General features: G+C 46.2%; 2 protein-coding genes across 2 annotated transcripts; one reads left to right on the forward strand and one right to left on the reverse strand.

Annotated features, from left to right (window-relative positions):
- Positions 1–4,486: 4,486 nt before the first annotated feature.
- On the forward strand, positions 4,487–5,383 carry LOC115641931 (olfactory receptor 52H1-like). Its single transcript, XM_030545280.1, has one exon. It carries the CDS (start codon positions 4,487–4,489, stop codon positions 5,381–5,383), a length of 897 nt encoding a protein of 298 aa, XP_030401140.1.
- An 11,440-nt stretch (positions 5,384–16,823) lies between these two features.
- LOC115641932 (olfactory receptor 52R1-like) lies at positions 16,824–17,783 on the reverse strand. Its single transcript, XM_030545282.1, has one exon. It carries the CDS (start codon positions 17,781–17,783, stop codon positions 16,824–16,826), a length of 960 nt encoding a protein of 319 aa, XP_030401142.1.
- Between the last annotated feature and the right edge of the window lie 1,140 nt (positions 17,784–18,923).

The raw sequence follows: 18,923 nt of genomic DNA on the forward strand, positions 1-18,923 counted from the left end.
TCCTAGACAGTCTCTTCCCATTCTGTATGTGTGAAACTGATTGTTCCTTCCTAAGTGGAGCACTTTGCATTTATCTTTATTGAACTTCATCCTGTTTACCTCAGACCATTTCTCCAACTTGTCCAGATCATTTTGAATTTTGACCCTGTCCTCCAAAGCAGTTGCTCTGATTGCCTTCTGTGATGAGATAACTGGCTCTGTGGATATGAGGAAAGAGCTAGATCTGATATATCTTGACTTTACCAAAGCTTTTGATATGGTGTCCCACAGTATTCTTGCCATCAAGTTTAAAAAGTATTGATTGGATGGATGGACTATAAGGTGGATAGAATGCCAGCTAGATTCTTGGGCTCAACAGATAGTGATCCATGGCTCGATGTCTAAATGGCAGATGGTATCAAGTGATATGGGGTCTGTCCTGAGGCCAGTTTTGATCAACACCTTTATTAATGATCTGGATGATGGGATGGATCCCTCAGCAAGTTCACAGATGACACTAAGCTAAGGGGATAGGTAGAAATGTTGGATGGTAGGAATAGGGTCCAGAGTAACCTAGATGAATTGGAGGATTGGGCCAAAATAAATCTGACAAAGTTCAACAAGGACAAGTGCAGAGTCTTGCACTTAGAACGGAAAAATCCTACGCACCGCTACTGAAGAATCCCATGAAACACTAGAGGCTGGACACTGACTGGCTAAGCAGCAGTTCTGCAAATTAAGACCTGGGGATGATAGTGGATGAGAAGCTGGATATGAGTCAACAGTGTGCTCCAGGAAGACTAAAGGCATATTGGGCTGCATTAGTAGACACATTGCCAGCAAATTGAGGGAGGTGATTATTCCCTTCTGTTTAGCACTTGTGAGGCTGCATCGGGAGTATTGCATGCATTTTTGGGCCCCCCACTACAGCAATGATGTGGACAAATTGGAGACAGTCCAGCAGAAGACAACTAAAGTGATTAAGGGGCTGGGGCACATGATTTACGAGAAGAGGCTGAGGGAACTGGACAGATTTTGAGGTAAAATTTGAAAGATGGTGCAAAGATGGCAAAAATGTAACCAAAAATTTGGAAGAGCAACGGAGGTATTTTTACACACTAAGAGAAGGTCACCTGATGTTTAGATTCATGATGAGAACAGTCTGAATATGAGTACTCTGTACCTTTTCAAGTTTGAGATTTGATGTAGTTACCTTAGATATCACTAATGTATAAGAAATGACTAATATTCATGTAAGATGGAATGAGTCAATGTCTCTCAAATTATGGGAATATGGTGTAATGGATTATGTTGGTTCAGTAAAATTAATAAGGGAATATATTTTCTGGCATTTTTTTTAATTTTTATTAATCAGAGATCAGGAAATAAAACTGCACCAAGAATCATGGCAAACGAGTACCCATACAGCAAGGGAGAAGTAATGAAGCTCCAGCTATCTTGGAAGTATATCTCTTAGGGAGGAACAATCAGTTACACATATAAAAAAAGGAAAATAACTGCCAAGGAGGGAGTACTGCAGAAAGGGATCTAGGGGTTATAGTGGACCACAAGCCAAATATGAGTCAACAGTGTAACAGTGTTGCAAAAAAAGCAAACATCGTACTGGGCTGTATTAGTAGGAGTGTTGTAAGCAAGATATGAGAATTAATTCTTCCACTCTACACTGCACTGATTAAGCCTTAACTAGAGTATTGTGTCCAGTTCTGAGTGCCACATTTCAAGAAAGATATGGACAAACTGTAGAGAGTCCATAGAAGAGCAACAAGGATGATTAGAGGGTCTGGAAAGCATGACATATGATGGGAGAATAGAAGAACTGGGTTTGTTTAGTCTGAAAAAGAGGAGACTGAGAGAGGATGTGATAACAGTTTTCAAATACCTAAAAGGTTGTTACAAGAAGGAGGGAGAAATATTTATGTCCTTAAACTCTGATGATAGGGCAAGAAGCAATGGGCTTAAATTGCAGCCAGGGATGTTTAGGTTGGACATTAGGAAAAGCTTCCTAACTGTCAGAGTGGTTAAGTACTGGAATAAATTGCCCAGGAAGGTGGTGGAATCTCCATCATTAGAGATTTTTAAGAGCAGTTAGACAAACACCTGTCAGGGATGGTCTAGATGGTGCTGGTTCTGCCATGAGTGCAGGGGACTCTCAAGGTCCCTTCCAGTTCTATGATTCTATGAGTCTATAAATTAGTAGAATTAAGGGAACATTGTGAAGAGTGGGGACGAAGCAAATAGGTGTCCCCACAACTAACTTGGTCCCTAGAGGGATGTATTTTGAACCATTCAGGTGGACAATGTACCATGCAATATTTAGCTTCTAATGGCACAAGAGTGTTTGATTTAGGCAATGGGTGTATTTTCTCAATAACCACTGAAAAACATGTATTTTGGGGAAGTATGACAGAAAAAGGCCCAATTGAGTCATGTAAATGTAATGTAACAGAGGTCATTATTAAAAAAGAAAATACTTTGGGACCCAAAAGATGTGGACTGGTGCTTTGGTTTGCGGATACTTTGGGAATAAAAGGAAAAAATGATTGATGAAAGCGAAAAAATCAGGCAATATGCAAAAGATGTATCTAAGTTTGATGAGCTGGGAAAAAGAAATATTCTGGTCCACAACAGTCAAATATTAAAACTGGAGGGGAAAGGAGAAGAATTAGCTATTTCTTTCTGAAAACATTCATTCAGTGTGCAGCGGCAGTCAAAAAAATGAAGCAATGTTGGGAATAATTAGGAAAGGGATAGATAATAGGACAGAAAATATCTTATTGCCTCTATATAAATCCATGGCACACCCACATCTGGAATACTGTGTGCAGATGTGTTTGCCACATTTCAAAAAAAGATATATTGAAATAGGAAAAGGTTCAGAAAAGGGCAACAAAAATAATTCGGGGTATAGAACGGCTTCTGTATGAGGACAGATTAATAAGACTGGGATTTTCATCTTGGAAAAGAGACGGTTAAGGGGAGATATGATTAAGATCTATAAAATCATGACTAGTATAAAGAAAGTAGATAAGGAAGTTTTGTTTACTACTTCACATAACACAAGAACTAGGGGTCACCAAATGAAATTAGTAGGTAGCAGATTCAAAACAAAAAAAGGAAGCATTTTTTTTACCCAACACAAAGTCAAACTGTGGAACTCCTTGCCAAAGGATGTTGTGAAGGCCAAGAATATAACAGGGTTCAAAAAAGAACTAGATAATTTCATGAAGTATACGTCCATCAATGGCTATTAGCCAGAATGGGTAGAGATAGTGTGCCTAGGCTCTGTTTGCCTGAAGCTGAGAATGAGGGACAGGAGATGGATCACTTGATGATTTCCTGTTCTGTTCATTCCCTGTGTGGCACCTGGCACTGGCCACTGGGCTCAGACAGGACACTGTACTACATGGACCTTTGGTCTGATCCAGTATGGCCATTCATATATTCTCATGTTCTTGTGTGTATATATAGAGAATATGATTCATATATCCATGTAATATATTATAGGACATTGAGGACTGGTATGAATGACACGAGCTTGATATAAATATGTGTGTTGTGACTTGGCAGCTAAAGCAAGAACTTAAGATCAGGAACTATTAAAACTATTTGTGCAAAACAATCTTATTATATTCTGAGAAAATACAGAGAATCAGCACCAGCTGGGCTGATATAAAATTGTGTAAGATTCAGAGGAAATGGCACCCTTTGGACCATGGTGGCCCGCCCAGGATTGTCTCTTTCGAATTGTGTGGATAGGAGTCCTAGTATACAGAAGCAAAGAACAGGTGATGTGACAGAATGGACTATAAATGGTTGCCTATGATTTCTGCAAAAGGGAGTTGCTTACTAATCTACAGCCTCGTGTGGATATAGATGAGGTTTTAGCTGGCTCCCTGCATCTTTTCATTGGAAGGAATCTTGACTGGCCATCGGGACCATTTAGACCTGTGGACTCTGGTAGAGTATGTCTGTGGTGTAAATGTGGAGTGAACACAGTTTGTTTTGTAATCAATAAAGAGCATTTAGAGTATTACCTACCAACATTGTATCTGGTATTTGACTGCTCCCTATCCCATAGGGAGATCTCTATTGAGGGTCTAACATTAGCAGTGTTAGCAAAAAATCCTGTGGCACCTTATAGACTAACAGACGTTTTGGAGCATGAGCTTTCGTGGGTGAATACCCACTTCCTCAGATGCATTAGTAGTGTTAAAAAGTTTCATAATTCCTTTCTCTGAATAATGAAAATGTTTCACTCATGAGAACAGCCTCCAATAGTGCATGTAGTGTCTCATATTAACATTGTCTCTCCATCCAGGCATTTGTACTGCAACCATCATCCTAGAGCCTGGCACATACAGGAAGTCAGGGGAACACATAGTACACGCAGGAGACACCTTTCTGCCTAGGAGCTGGACACCTTCTCCCCTACTCCATGTCAGATTCCAACACCACTGACTTCACCAACCCCTCCACCTTCATCCTGATGGGCATTCCTGGCCTGGAGGTGGCCCATGTCTGGATCTCCATCCCCTTCTGCACCCTGTACACCATAGCCATCTTGGGGAACTTCACTGTCCTCTTCATTGTGAAGACAGAGCTGAGCCTTCATGGGCCCATGAACTATTTCCTCTGCATGCTGGCCGTCACCGACCTGGTCCTGTGCACATGCACCACTCCAAAAACACTGAGCATCGTCTGGTTCAATTCCAGGGAGGTAGATTGCAGTGCCTGCCTCATCCAGATGTTCTTCATTCATTGCTTTTTTGCGATGGAGTCTGGGATCTTCATGGCCATGGCTTTTGATCACTTTGTGGCCATCTGTGACCCCTTGAGATCTTCCATCAGCCTGAGAAACCCCATGGTGGCCAATATTGGCCTGGCCGTGGTGCTGCGTGGCTGCATGCTTGTACTGCCCTGTCCCTTGCTAGCAAGGCAGTTGCCATATTGCAGAACCAACATCATACCCCACTCGTGCTGCGAGCACATAGCCGTGGTGAAGCTGCCCTGGGCTGACATCCACATCAATATTTACTATGGTCTCTTTATGGCAATCTTGGTGATCAGTCTAGATGTGTTTTTTATAGCTGTGTCCTATATCCAGATCCTCAGAGCTGTCTTCAGACTCCCCACAAAAGATGCCCGGCTCAAGACTTTTGGGACCTGTGGCTCCCACCTCTGTGCCATTTTAGCCTTTTACATCCCAGGTCTGTTCTCCCTCCTCACATACCGATTTGGCCACAATGTGGCCCTGAATTTCCATGTTCTCTTTACGAATGTGTGCCTCCTGGTGCCTCCCATGCTAAACCCCATCATTTTTGGTGTGAGAACCAAAGAAATCCGGGACAGGCTGCTCTGGCTCTTTACTCATAAAGGGACCTAAAGTTTTCTCCTCATGCTCCGTGCAGAGCTGGCTTTTGACATGGTGCTCCTTGAGTCCCTGACTGGACAATCAAAGAGACATTAATCCCCTTCTTGACCTTACTGTGTAGTGTCAGTGTGACAAACTGGGCAACCGGTCTATGTAGAAGTCATTGAGTTGACATCTTTCTCATTGCTTGTACTGGACCCCCAATGTCCCATTCCTTGCCCCCACTTCTTCCAACAAGGCACCGCCCCTACTCTGCCTCTTTACTCCAAGGCCTCACCCTGTCACTCACTGCATCATCACTGTGTCCCTCCTCCTCTTACCCCCCAGCTGCAAGGGAGCCATTTAAAGTTTTGGTAAGGATGACAATTTTAAACATGATTCAAGGGATTACTTAGGCACTCCAAAACTGTATTTTTTTTAGCAGATAACTTACCAATAAGCTGACTGGAGAACTGTATCCAATTCCTATGTAAAAGAAAGAAAAATAAATAAATATTAAACTCACTCAGCTCTGGTACTAAAATGTTCTGGCATCTTGGGGCAAGGAGAGACAATCGGGGGCCTATGTAGAGGGGTTTTTCACAAAGGGATCTTATGCCATCTGTGGCTGGATTCGAGCATTGGTGCCCCAGCAAAAGTGGACTGATGAGCAGTGGGGAAGACTAGAGTCCCTGCTACAGATGATCCAGGAGATCCAGGAGGGACAATGGGAGATGTATTGGGCCCTTCAGGAACAATTGGGGCAGCTGCCTGATGAACAGCTGACCCCTGAAAGACTATTGAGCAAGGAATCCAGGAGAGACCACAGAGAGTGGTGTGAAAAGCCTCACAACAGGGCTAGGAGGCTAGTCGTGTAGTACAGGGTTTGTTATGCCTGAAGGAGGTGTGGACATTTAAGGAGGGATTGCCCCTCCTAGAATGGGGGCAAGGAGCCTCACCCAGAGCAGGAGAAGGAACATGGCCCTGGGAAGGCCTGCTGGGTGAGGAAACCCAGGGGACAACGGACATGTTGGGCCTGTGAGCAATGCGGACACCTGAAGTCGGAGTGCCTAGGCCCAAGGTGGAGGGTTCAGTTGAACCCCAGCGAGAAGAGGGGACCCAAGACAGACTATGGACTTCATTGCAGACAACTTTTTATTTCAGAAAGTTGAAAAAGCTACTGGGGGGAAGCTGTTCTAGACTTGATTTTAACAAATAGAGAGGAACTTGTTGAGAATTTGAAAGTAGAAGGAAGCTTGAGTGGAAGTGATCATGAAATCATAGAATTTGCAATTCTAAGCAAGGGTAGAAGGGAGTATAGCAGAATAGAGACAATGGATTTCAGGAAGGCGGATTTTGGTAAGCTCAGAAAGCTGATAGGTAAGGTCCCATGGGAATTAAGACTGAGGGGAAAAACAACTGAGGAAAGTTGGCAGTTTTTCAAAGGGACACTATTAAGGGCCCAAAAGCAAGTTATTCCAATGGTTAGCAAAGATAGAAAATGTGGCAAAAGACCAACTTGGCTTAACCACGAGATCTTGCGTAACCTACAAAATAAAAAGGCATCATATAAAAAATGGAAACTAGGTCAGATTACAAAGGATGAATGTAGGCAAATAACACAGGAATGCAGAGGCAAGATTAGAAAAGCAAAGGCACAAAATGAACTCAAACTAGCTATGGGAATAAAGGGAAACAAAAAGACTTTTTATCAATACATTAGAAGCAAGAAGAAGACCAAGGACAGGGTAGGCCCACTGCTCAATGAGGAGGGGGAAACAATAACGGGAGACCTGGAAATGGCAGAGATGCTTAATGACTTCCTTGTTTCAGTCTTCACTGAGAAGTCTGAAGGAATGTCTAATATAGTGAATGCTTACGGGAAGAGGGTAGGTTTAGAAGAGAAAATAAGGAAAGAGCAAGTAAAAAATCACTTAGAAAAGTTAGATGCCTGCAAGTCACCAGGGCCTGATGAAATGCATCCTAGAATACTCAAGGAGTTAATAGAGGAGGTATCTGAGCCTCTAGCTATTATCTTTGGGAAATCATGGGAGACGAGGGAGATTCTAGAAGACTGGAAGGGGGCAAATATAGTGCCCATCTATAAAAAGGGAAATAAAAACAACCCAGGAAACTACAGACCAGTTAGTTTAACTTCTGTGCCAGGGAAGATAATGGAGCAGGTAATTAAAGAAATCATCTGCAAACACTTGGAAGGTGGTAAGGTGATAGGGAATAGCCAGCATGGATTTGTAAAGAACAAATCGTGTCAAACTAATCTGATAGCGTTCTTTGATAGGATAACGAGCCTTGTGTATAAGGGAGAAGCGGTGGATGTGATATACCTAGACTTTAGTAAGGCATTTGATACAGTCTCGCATGATATTCTTATAGATAAACTAGGAAAGTACAATTTAGATGGGGCTACTATAAGGTGGGTGCATAACTGGCTGGATAACCATACTCAGAGAGTAGTTGTTAATGGCTCCCAATCCTGCTGGAAAGGTATAACAAGTGGGGTTCCGCAGGGGTCTGTTTTGGGACCGGTTCTGTTCAATATCTTCATCAACGATTTAGATGTTGGCATAGAAAGTACGCTTATTAAGTTTGCGGACGATACCAAACTGGAAGGGATTGCAACTGCTTTGGAGGACAGGGTCAAAATTCAAAATGATCTGGACAAATTGGAGAAATGGTCTGAGGGAAACAGGATGAAGTTCAATAAAGATAAATGCAAAGTGCTCCACCTAGGAAGGAACAATCAGTTTCACACATACAGAATGGGAAGATACTGTCTAGGAAGGAGTATGGCGGAAAGAGATCTAGGGGTCATAGTAGACCACAAGCTTAATATGAGTCAACAGTGTGATATTGTTGCAAAAAAAGCAAACGTGATTCTGGGATGCATTAACAGGTGTGTTGTAAACAAGACACGAGAAGTCATTCTTCCGCTTTACTCTGCGCTGGTTAGGCCTCACCTGGAGTATTGTGTCCAGTTCTGGGCACCGCATTTCAAGAAAGATGTGGAGAAATTGGAGAGGGTCCAGAGAAGAGCAACAAGAATGATTAAAGGTCTTGAGAACATGACCTATGAAGGAAGGCTGAAGGAATTGGGTTTGTTTAGATTGGAAAAGAGAAGACTGAGAGGGGACATGATAGCAGTTTTCAGGTATCTAAAAGGGTGTCATCAGGAGGAGGGAGAAAACTTGTTCACCTTAGCCTCCAATGATAGAACAAGAAGCAATGGGCTTAAACTGCAGCAAGGGAGATTTAGGTTGGACATTAGGAAAAAGTTCCTAACTGTCAGGGTAGTTAAACACTGGAATAGATTGCCTAGGGAAGTTGTGGAATCTCCATCTCTGGAGATATTTAAGAGTAGGTTAGATAAATGTCTATTAGGGATGGTCTAGACAGTATTTGGTCCTGCCATGAGGGCAGGGGACTGGACTCGATGACCTCTCAAGGTCCCTTCCAGTCTTAGAGTCTATGAGTCTATGAGAGGCCCAAGGCAGCAGAGGAGCAAGGAATCTGTTTTGGCTGCTGCAAGCAGGGCCATCTTAACAGGCACTGCCCCCTCAGGGGAGGGCTGTTGTAGGAGGAGATGCATGGGGACCCAGAAGGGGCAAAGATATAGGGGAGGTCTAGGTTGGATATTAGGAAACACTATTTCACTAGGAGGGAGGTGAAGCACTAGAATGGGTTCCCTAGGGAGGTGATGGAATCTCCTTCCTTAGAAGTATTTAAGATCAGGCTTGACAAAGCCCTGTCTGGGATGATTTTGTTGGGAATTGGTCCTGCTTTGAGCAGGGGGTTGGACTAGATGCCTCCTGAGGTCCCTTCCATCCCTGAGATTCTATGATTCTATGAGTGTGGTTAACATGGCAGTGAAGGTGATAGACCTGCCTGAGCCACCAGCATGAGGTGGCAGAAAAGGGGACTGAGACAGAGTCAGCCAAGTGAGAGGTCGGGACCCAGACTGTGAGGGAGCAGCCTACGATGGGAACCCAGACCCTGACATTAAAGGGTCCGGTGGACAATAACCTATATACGCAGCTGATAGCTGCAGAATGTGCCCAGTGGAAAGAGGAGGTGGAGCTGCAGAAAGCCCAAAAGAAGAAGGAAGACCTAGTCCTGAAGTTGAAGGAAAGTGAAGAGAAGCGAGTGAGACTGGCAGCACATCTCCGGGTTGCACAGGCTAGAGGAGCCCCTTACTTCTGGGCATGGGATATTGAGAGGGGGGAGTAGCGGGGCAGTCACCCCGCTCCACTTTGGAATTGGTTAACAACAGTCCTGGGAAAGGGCTGCTCAGGAGAACCAATCATGAACGGGCTTAAGGGAGCCAATTAGGGCCTGGCAGGGCCAATATAAGAAGGGCTCCTGGAGAAAAGGAAGTGAGTCTTGCTCCAATAGGGGGTTAAGAAGGACCTAGCTGCCTGGTAGGTACCTTGGACAGAGCAGTGCTGGGAAAGGGCAGGCTGAGCTGGGGATCTCTGGCCTGGCAACCTCCCAGGCTGAGGCCTTGCAGCGAAGGCCTGAGGAGATACTAGGGAGGCAGCCAGGCCAAGAAAAAGCAGCAGGTCCAACCCCCTTGCCAGTGATGAGTGACCATTTCAGACTGTAATTTGCCCCCAAGAGAAGGGGCTAGATGATGACTAGCATTAGCCACTGAGGCAAGGTGGATATAGGGGAGTTGTGGTTCCCCTGAGGAGGGAAGACCCAGAGTGTGGGGACACTGCTGGGGGGATAGCATCCCAAGGTAAGGGGCACCATGGTCCAGAAGGGACATGGGGCCTGAACTGGAGAAGATAAAGGGACTACAGAGGGGCAGGTTTGGGCAGGGGAGAAACTGGCCAGAGGAGGGCGCATGTGAGCTGGATGAGCTAATTCCTTGACTGACCAGCAGGAGGTGCCATGGCGGAGAGTGCCCATCCCTACTACTCATGGTGGAAAATGGGGGCATCATAAAGGAGGAGACCCGTCTGCGTAAGCAGATGGAGGAATCGGAAGCGGCTCTGGAGGTGCATGTGTGACTAGCTCAGGCGAGGAGACACCCCTACCCCCAGAGGTGATGATCTTGAGTAGGGAGGTGTAGTGGGGCAGTCACCCTGTTCCGGCTTAGAAAAGGTTAAAATGTTAAAAACCGGCCCTTGGAGAGGGCCAATCAGGCAAAGGCTGGGAGGAAGCCAGTCAGGGCCAGGCTGGGCCCTATAAAAAGTCTGCGGGGCCAGAAGGCTGGAGAGAGATGGACCTGGCTGACTGAAAGAGGAAAGAGTACCTTGGACAGCGCAGACTGGCAAACCCTTGCTGTCAGGCCTGGAAGAGGTATTAGGGCTGTGGGAAGGCAGACAAGGAAGGAAGAGGCAGCAGGTCCAACCTCCTGGCTGATGATGAGTGGCCAATTCATAATGCAGTTTGAAATGGTCTCTCATCGCTGGCAAGGCGGTTGGACCTGCTGCCTTTTCTTGTCCTGGCTGCCTACCTAGTACATTTGCAGGCCTTTGATGCAAGGTCTCAGCCTGGGAGGTCGCCAGGCCAGAGATCCCCAGCTCAGCCTGCCCTTTCCCAGTACTGCTCTGTCCAAGGTACCCCTGTCTCTCCCAGGCAGCTAGGTCCTTCTTGATCACCTGCTGGAGCAAGACTCAATTCCTTTTCTCCAGGATCTCTTCTTATACTGACCTTGCTGGATCCTGATTGGCTGTCTTAAGCCCGCTCGTGATTGGATCTCATGGGCAGCCCTTTCCCAGGTCTGTTTTTAACCCCTTCCAAACCGAAGTGGGATGATGGCTCTGCTACAAGAGGCAATATGATATTTTCTCTCTTATTATCTATCCCTTTCTTAATAATTCCCAACATTCTGTTAGCTTTTCTGGTTGCCACTGTACATTGCGCAGATGTTTTCAGAGAACTGTGCACAGTGATTCCAAGATCTTTCTTAATGTTTATCAGCTGATTTCAACCCTATCATTTGGTAGATATAGTTGGGATTATATTTAGCCATGTGCATCATTTTGCATTTATCAACACTGAATTTCATCTGCCATTGTGTTGCCCCATCACCCAGTTTTGTGAGATCCCTTTGTAGCTCTTCCCAGTCTGTTTTGGATTTAACAATCTTGATTAATATTTTATCATCTGCACATTTTGCCACCTCACTGTTTACTCCTTTTTCTAGATCATTGCTATAGATGTTAAATAGCACTAGTCCCGGTATAGACCCCTGGGGGTCAGCACTATTTAACTCTTTCCATTCTCACCAGATTTTCCTTCCTTCTTTCCTATCTTTTAACAGGGGTGTCTGGCAATGCTTCTAGGATCATCTAAGGAGCCTTAATTTAATGTAATGACTAGCCCTTTGTCACCTTGCCTCTGTTTATAAACAAACTTCCTGCCCTAAGAGCAGAAGCTGGAAACATCTGTCAATAAATAGGTCAGTCATTAGAAATATCCCTCCTAATAAGATCTTGTCCGGACAGAAGCAAGGAATAACTGCATTCTAGACAAAGCCAGTTTTCTCCAGCTTCTCAGCTGAGGGGTGGTCATAGAAGGAATGAAACCTCCCCAGAAGAGTGAAAAGAGAGAGGCAGTTTAGGTGTAGTCCTTTAAAAACACAGAGACTGGATGAGCCAGAAGTAGCTGGGGCAGGAGAGAGGCACATATTCAGCAGATTTGGTTTCAGGGGTATGGCTGCAGCAGCGAGACAGACTCAGCTGGAGGAGAAGCCAGGAGTTGCAGGACATGGCCTCTGGACACTCTAGATGGCTCTTACCAAACCCCAAGGAATGCTCCAGGGTAGTGAGTATACAGAGGCAGGGAATGATGTGCAGGTATTGTATTGTGTTTACCTAGATCTGGGTATCTCTTGTGCTCTCTAAAGTAGAGGAATTGTTTTAGCAACCTCTTTTGCAAGGCCTGGGTCTGTTTGCTTTAACGATCCTGTGACACAAAAGAGAGAAACTGGAAACAGAATGTGCCCAAGGGAGAGCGCTGGGAAGGGTGCCCTGAAGCACTTGGAGAGTCTGGAGGAGTCAAGTCAAAACCAGTCTCAGGGCCTCGCTGCTTCGTGATCAGGTCTCCACTCACAGAGAGAGACGCTAGAATGGAAACTGCACCCAAGATTGGACACAAAGGCAGGGCCTGAACGTGGCTGCAACTCAAAAGCACATGGTTCCAGGGTGGGACCCAAACACAACTGCCTGGTGGGTGCCCAACCACAAGCGCTGGAGCAGGGTTGTGACAGCAAATCTGGAGCCGCTACATGAATGCCAGAGGACTGTGAGTGGGAGAAGAGTGGGGCTGGGCGAAAAGTGTCCACAAGATGTTTTCCCAAATGTGGCTCCTCTGACCACGGTGTTTCACAGAGTGCTCTGGTTTCTGGACTGACCCAACTGGATTCCCCTGAAGGAAATGTTTCCTAAACCAGGCAGTGATGGCAGAGTGTGACATTGCAGTCTATATGGTTTTATAAAAATATGCTAATGAGTAAATATAATGTAACTGGAATATGCTTCCTGCAAAAGGTCTCTTGTAAAGTTTATAATCTGAGTGTGATCGTCCTATTTGTATAGATGTACCAGTCTTGTATCTCTAACTAGAAATATGAACTATAACTCTGAGGGCCTATTGTAATTATGCAAAGTGTGGGCCATTAATGTTGGTTTGGAATCTGGTTGACTCCCATTAACCAGGACAACTGACTGCAGATGGGTGTGTTTTACCTGTAATTCTTCCTGTACACGTGTGTGCTGGCAAGTGGGTAATGACATCTTGCAGTGATATGTGATCATGTTATCTGAACTGGAATCCATCTTTAACTTGGTGTCTTTCCATTGTGAAGGAGGGGTGGGAACCCAGAGTGGGACAAAGGATTCCCGCTTTATGCAAAAGATACATAAATGGGTACCCCTAGCTACCACCTGAGCTCGAACAAGACCTGTACCCGGGCAAAGAATTGTTCCCAGGCCTGGAAGGTGTCCAGTCTGAGGAAAAAAACATACTGAAGCATCTCTGAGGGTGAGATTATCTGGATTCAGTTTGATTAGACATAGATATGTACGTTTGATTTTATTTTGCTTGGTGGCTTACTTTGTTCTGTCTGATACTACTTGGAACCACTTAAATCCTACCTTCTGTATTTAATAAAATCACTTCTTACTTATTAACTAACTCAGAGTGTGTATTAATATCTGGGGAGCAAACATCTGTGCATATTTCTCTATCAGTGTTAGAGGGCAAACAATTTGAGTTTACCCCGCATAAGCTTTATACAGGGTACAACAGATTTATGTGAGTTTAGACCCCATTGCGAGTTGGGCATCTGAGTGTTAAAGACAAGCAGACTTCTGTGAGCTGTTTTCTGGTAAACCTGCAGCTTTGGGGCGAGTAATTCAGACCCTGGGTCTGTGTTGGAGCATATGGGTGTGTCTGGCTCAGCAAGACAGGGTGCTGGGGCCCCGAGCTGGCAGGGAAGGTAGGGGTAGATGTAGTCTTGGCACATCAGGTGGCAGCTCTCAAGGGGGGTTCTGTGACCCAACCCATCACACAGGGGTCAGGCAGAGGGTTTGTCTCTCTTTTGGAAAGTGCTCCCCAGAATGGAAGAGGCAGAGAGTCCAGTTTTGTCTCATTTCACTCTCCCTCTCTCCATGCATTTGCGTCCATCTCTCTCTTTCCTTTGTAACTCACCCCCCGCCTCCAAAACACCACCCTCTTCCTGCCACTTCTAATGTGCATCTCACTCTAGGTGCCAGTTACAAGTGATCAAGGGGCTGTTTTTTTCAATCGACTTCAGTGGCAATTGTAGGTGTAGCACTAGGAATCACTCCAGCAAAGAGCTGATCTAGCTGGGCAAGAAACAGTGCACAATAATCTGATTATTAATCCAAGTAAAATGAAGTCCCAGCCCATTACCATCAAGCAACCTTCAGCTACAAACTGCAACCAGCTCAGTATGAACACTGTAGTAGGAAGAGGGACCGAAACGTAAGACGTTGTATCAGAAGCTTGATGTGAGGCCTGAGGCCTGAACTAAAGTAGTGGTCAAGCTCTACTGATATTTCAGAAAGGTGGTACCTGCACATTTTGATACCAAGCACATTCCCCAAAGAGAACAGGAACATGCTCACCCATCTTAGGGACAAAGACAGACAACATGATTAATAGAGATATTTTAATTAACCAATATGTACAACGTAATGGGAGGCCCCTGAATACATCTGAGGTTGGAACCTAGATATGTCAGGAGTGATACATAACTTGTTTGTAGTGGTGTATAAATATGTATCTCAGAGACAGTGTCTTTGTCCAGCCTAGGGGGCAGTGGAAAGTCCCGCCACTGACTGAGCTGTGTCCATTGTCATGAACATACATGTATTAGTGACCCAGTAGAGTCTGTAGGATATTAGTACTGTGCTTTTTCAACAATAAACCTGGCCAGGTGCCTTCACACCTTAACAGGTCTTGTGGTCTTATTGGGTAGTTCACTTGAGGTCTGTTGTTCCAGGTACCTGCACAGAGCTGGGATGACATACAGGAAAAACACTCACATGCAGCCAAACATCCATCAAAATCTGACAGAAAACCACACACTTGTCTGGAGGGATTGGTGGGCAGCTGGCAGCTTCATAGGCAGGCCTGGAGGCTACTTGAATGATGTGAGTGCTTGTACAGCAGGAACTGCTCCCCTGTTCCCTTCTGCAGCATTTGGAGGAATGTCATGGCAGCAGGCTTGCTACAAAGTTGCAGATCTATAGAAAAATGGGTACCCCAACTCCCATGGATGGGAGTGATATGGGAAGCTGAGGAAAGCTAAGGAATTCTGGTGTTATGTTTTTCATGCTCATGTCTCCAGAAGCTGCTCTAAAAGCAGCACAAGATCTGGAGCGAGGATATTCAAACTCTGCCCAGCAACTGCCCCCATCAGCTGTGTTGGTTTTGGCAGCGTTCTTGTTGGGAACACATTACTAGAGTGAAAGAGCAGCAAATTTGCAAGTGAGAGTACCGAGGAATGCCACTACATGGCCAGTGATCACGTGGACTCCAGGAGCTTCGGTAGCACAACAAGGCTACCACTCATTCCCAGAGGAATGTAGCCTTCTTATAACAGAGTGCTTTACCTCTGCATTGCTCAGTCCATCCATGACATGGGGCTGATGCTGCCTAGCAGCCTACCTAAAAATTGTTAAGATGTAGTGACCAAAAGCACCATGCAGAGCATATATTAGACTCAGCTTTCCTGTTCAGCTTCATTCCCAGGGCAATGAGTGACCTGTAGTTCCAGATAAGGTGTCGTGTACGTGTGTAAATAGATGGATAATGGCAGGTCTGCTGTTCATCTCCCTCCTTGTGAGCCACCAAAGCCTCCCCGGCCTCTGCCGAGCATCCCGCCTTCCCAGCTAACATGTGGGCTTATCCTTCCACCTCTCTCAGCTGTTGTCCACCTAGTTTCAAAGCTGATCCCTTGCCCTGCCCCTGAGGTCAGGATCAGGGCAAAGGGCTCCCAGCCCATCCCCATTGCAGGGACCCTGCTTGCTACAGGCCCCCAGCTGGGAGGAACAAATTGGAGCTGAAAGCGAAGGAAATAAGCCACACAAGGGTCTCTGCCCTTAGAACTTAGTAGCTGAGCTTTAGGGCCCACAAGCTGTATGAAGCACAGCGTCGCCCACCTACAACACAACCTTGCTCCCAACCCTCAGCTGCTTTGTACGGTTTCCTGGCTTCCCGCTCTGCTCCTTGTTGGTTCCAGTGCTGCAACCCCACTGCACTCACTGACGGCTCCTGGTCAGGCTGCAGCAGCTCCTGTCCCAGCCCTGGAGCAGAGGGAGCCCAGCTGTGGTGGAGGTGGGCGAGGGAGGTGGAGATGACATAGAGAGTGACAGGGGAGGAGAGAAGGATGGAGCAGAGCCTTAGGAGAAAAGGTGTAGAAGTGGGTCGAGCCTTGAAGGAAAATGGGAAGCAGGGGCAAGGAATCCTAGAATCATAGAATATCAGGGTTGGAAGAGACCTCAGGAGGTCATCTTGTCCAAGCCCCTGCTCAAAGCAGGACCAACACCAACTAAATCATCCCAGCCAGGGCTTTGTCAAGCCTGACCTTAAAAACCTCTAAGGAAGGAGATACCACCACCTCCTTAGGGAACCCATTCCAGTGCTTCACCACCCTCCTAGTGAAATAATGTTTCCTAATAGCCAAACGAAACCTCCTCCACTGCAACTTGAGACCATTGCTCATTGTTCTATCATCTGGTACCACTGGGAACAATCTAGATCCATCCTCTTTGGAACCCCCTTATATCGGGGGTCTAGTTACCAGAAATAAGAAGGATGGCAACGTTATGAGTTAAAGAGTTTGTCAGGTTGACACAGCACAGTATGGTCAGGAAAGGATTTAATGTCTCTTTGGTCAGCCAATGATACAGAGAAGAGGGTCCAGCAGCAAATCACCAGCCAGCTCCCCACAAAGCTCAGTCTGCGAACCAGATCACTAGGAGAAAATTTTAGTCCCTTTCTGAGCAAAGAGCTGGAGGATCCTGCCCCGGATCTCTTTCGTCCTCATCCCATAGATGATGGGGTTTAGCATGGGGGGCAGCAGTAGATATACATTGGCACTGAGAATGTGGAAATGCAGGGGCATATTCTGGCCAAACCGAGACTTAAGGGAGGAAAAGAGACGTGGGATATAAAATGCCGAGATGGCACAGAGGTGAGAGCCACAGGTCCCAAACGTCTTGAGCTGGACGTCCTTTGTGGGGAGGCTGAAGATGGCCCTAAGGATCTGGATATAGGACATGGAGATAAAAATCACATCCAGACCAGTTACACAGAATACCACAAACAGCCCATAATAACTACTGACATGGGTGTTGGCGCAGGCCAGCTTCACTACAGCCATATGCTCGCAGTGAGTGTGGGGGATGATGTTGGTTCTGCAATATGACCATTGCCTTGCGAGGAGGAGATAGGGCAGTACAACTATGCCACCACGCAACATCACAGCAAGGCCGATCTTGGCCACCACCGGGTTTGTCAGAATGGTGGAATGTCTCAGGGGATGGCAGATGGCCACGTAGCGATCGAAAGCCATGGCCACAAAAATCCCAGATTCAGTCATGAAGAAGCAATGAATGAAAAACAGTTGGGTGAGGCAGGCACTGAAATCAATCTCCCTGGAATTGAACCAGAATATGCTCAGCATTTTGGGCAGGATGGACGTAGGCAGGACCAGGTCGGTGACGGCCAGCATGCAGAGGAAATAGTACATAGGTCCATGGAGGCTTGGCTTCCTCTTCACGATGAACAGGATGGTGAAGTTCCCCAAGATGGCTATGGTGTACATGATGCAGAAGGAGGTGGAGATCCAGATATGAGCTGCTTCCAGGCCAGGAATGCCCAGCAGGATGAAGGTGGAGGGGTTGGGGAAGTCGGTTGTGTTAGAATCTGACATGGAGTAGAGGAGAAGATGTCCAAGTCTGAGACAGAACGGTGTCTCCTGCATGTAACATAAGTTTCTCTGATTTCCTGTATGTGTTCAGGGTCTAGGATTATGGTCCCAGGAGAAATGCCCTGATGGAGAGACAATGTTCATACAAGACACTATATGCACAACTGGAGGCTGTTCTCATGGGTGAAACAGATTGGTGGCTCTTCACACACTAAAATTTGACATTTTTATTATTGAGAAAAATGATTAATGAATAACTGATGCTCCTAATGCTAATTATATATTTTATGGTGCTCCATGCATCAAATAATTCCTACACATTGTGATGTGGGAAACCTTAATCGGCACCAGCAGGAAACACGAGTGTCAGTACTGGTTGTGCCTAATTGTTCCTTAATGCAATGAGAGACAGGCGAGAGAGTCCATGCTGTAGGGAGTTCCCCACTAACACTGTTGCTCAAAATCTGAGAGTGGAAAAAAAACTTTTTCTAAGACGTGTGCCAGAGGACATAGGCACCGACTTCTTCTTGCACAGGTTGGTGCTTGACCCGTCTCTGCCTCCGGCCCCACCCCAATTCCACTCCTGCCCATCCCCTGCCAACCCTGCCCTGCCCCCATTCAACCCCCTTCCCCCAAAGTCCCCGCCCCAACTCCACCCCCTCCCTGGCCCTATTCTGACGTCTTCCCAGTTCCACTCCCCAGCCCCGCCTCTTCCCCACCTGCTGCCCTGAGTGTGCCATGTTCCTGCTCCTCGCCTCTCCACCCCAGAGCTTGCACCACCGCCAAACAGCTGTGGAGGTGGCAAATACTGGGAGCCTGGCGGAGGAGCGGGAATGCGGCATACTCGGGGAGGATGCATAGGTGGAGGAAGAGGTGAGGTGGGGCGGGGGGCACAGAGAGGGGAGCTTGGCTGCCAGTGGGTGCAGAACACCCACTAATTTTTCCTTGTGGCTGCTCCAACCCCAGAACACCCAAGGAGTCAACACCTGTTCCAGAGAAAACTTCCCAGCCTAAACACATCTCAGGGAAAAGACCTGAGCATCATTGATGGCAGCTCCATGGAAACTCCTGCTCATTCACAGCAGTGAGCAAAGAAAGGAAATATCTGGATGCCTAAGAAATGAGATAAGCTCAGTTTTGGTC

This window comes from Gopherus evgoodei, unplaced genomic scaffold, assembly GCF_007399415.2.
Source record: "Gopherus evgoodei ecotype Sinaloan lineage unplaced genomic scaffold, rGopEvg1_v1.p scaffold_36_arrow_ctg1, whole genome shotgun sequence".
NCBI classification, from domain to species: Eukaryota; Metazoa; Chordata; order Testudines; family Testudinidae; genus Gopherus; species Gopherus evgoodei.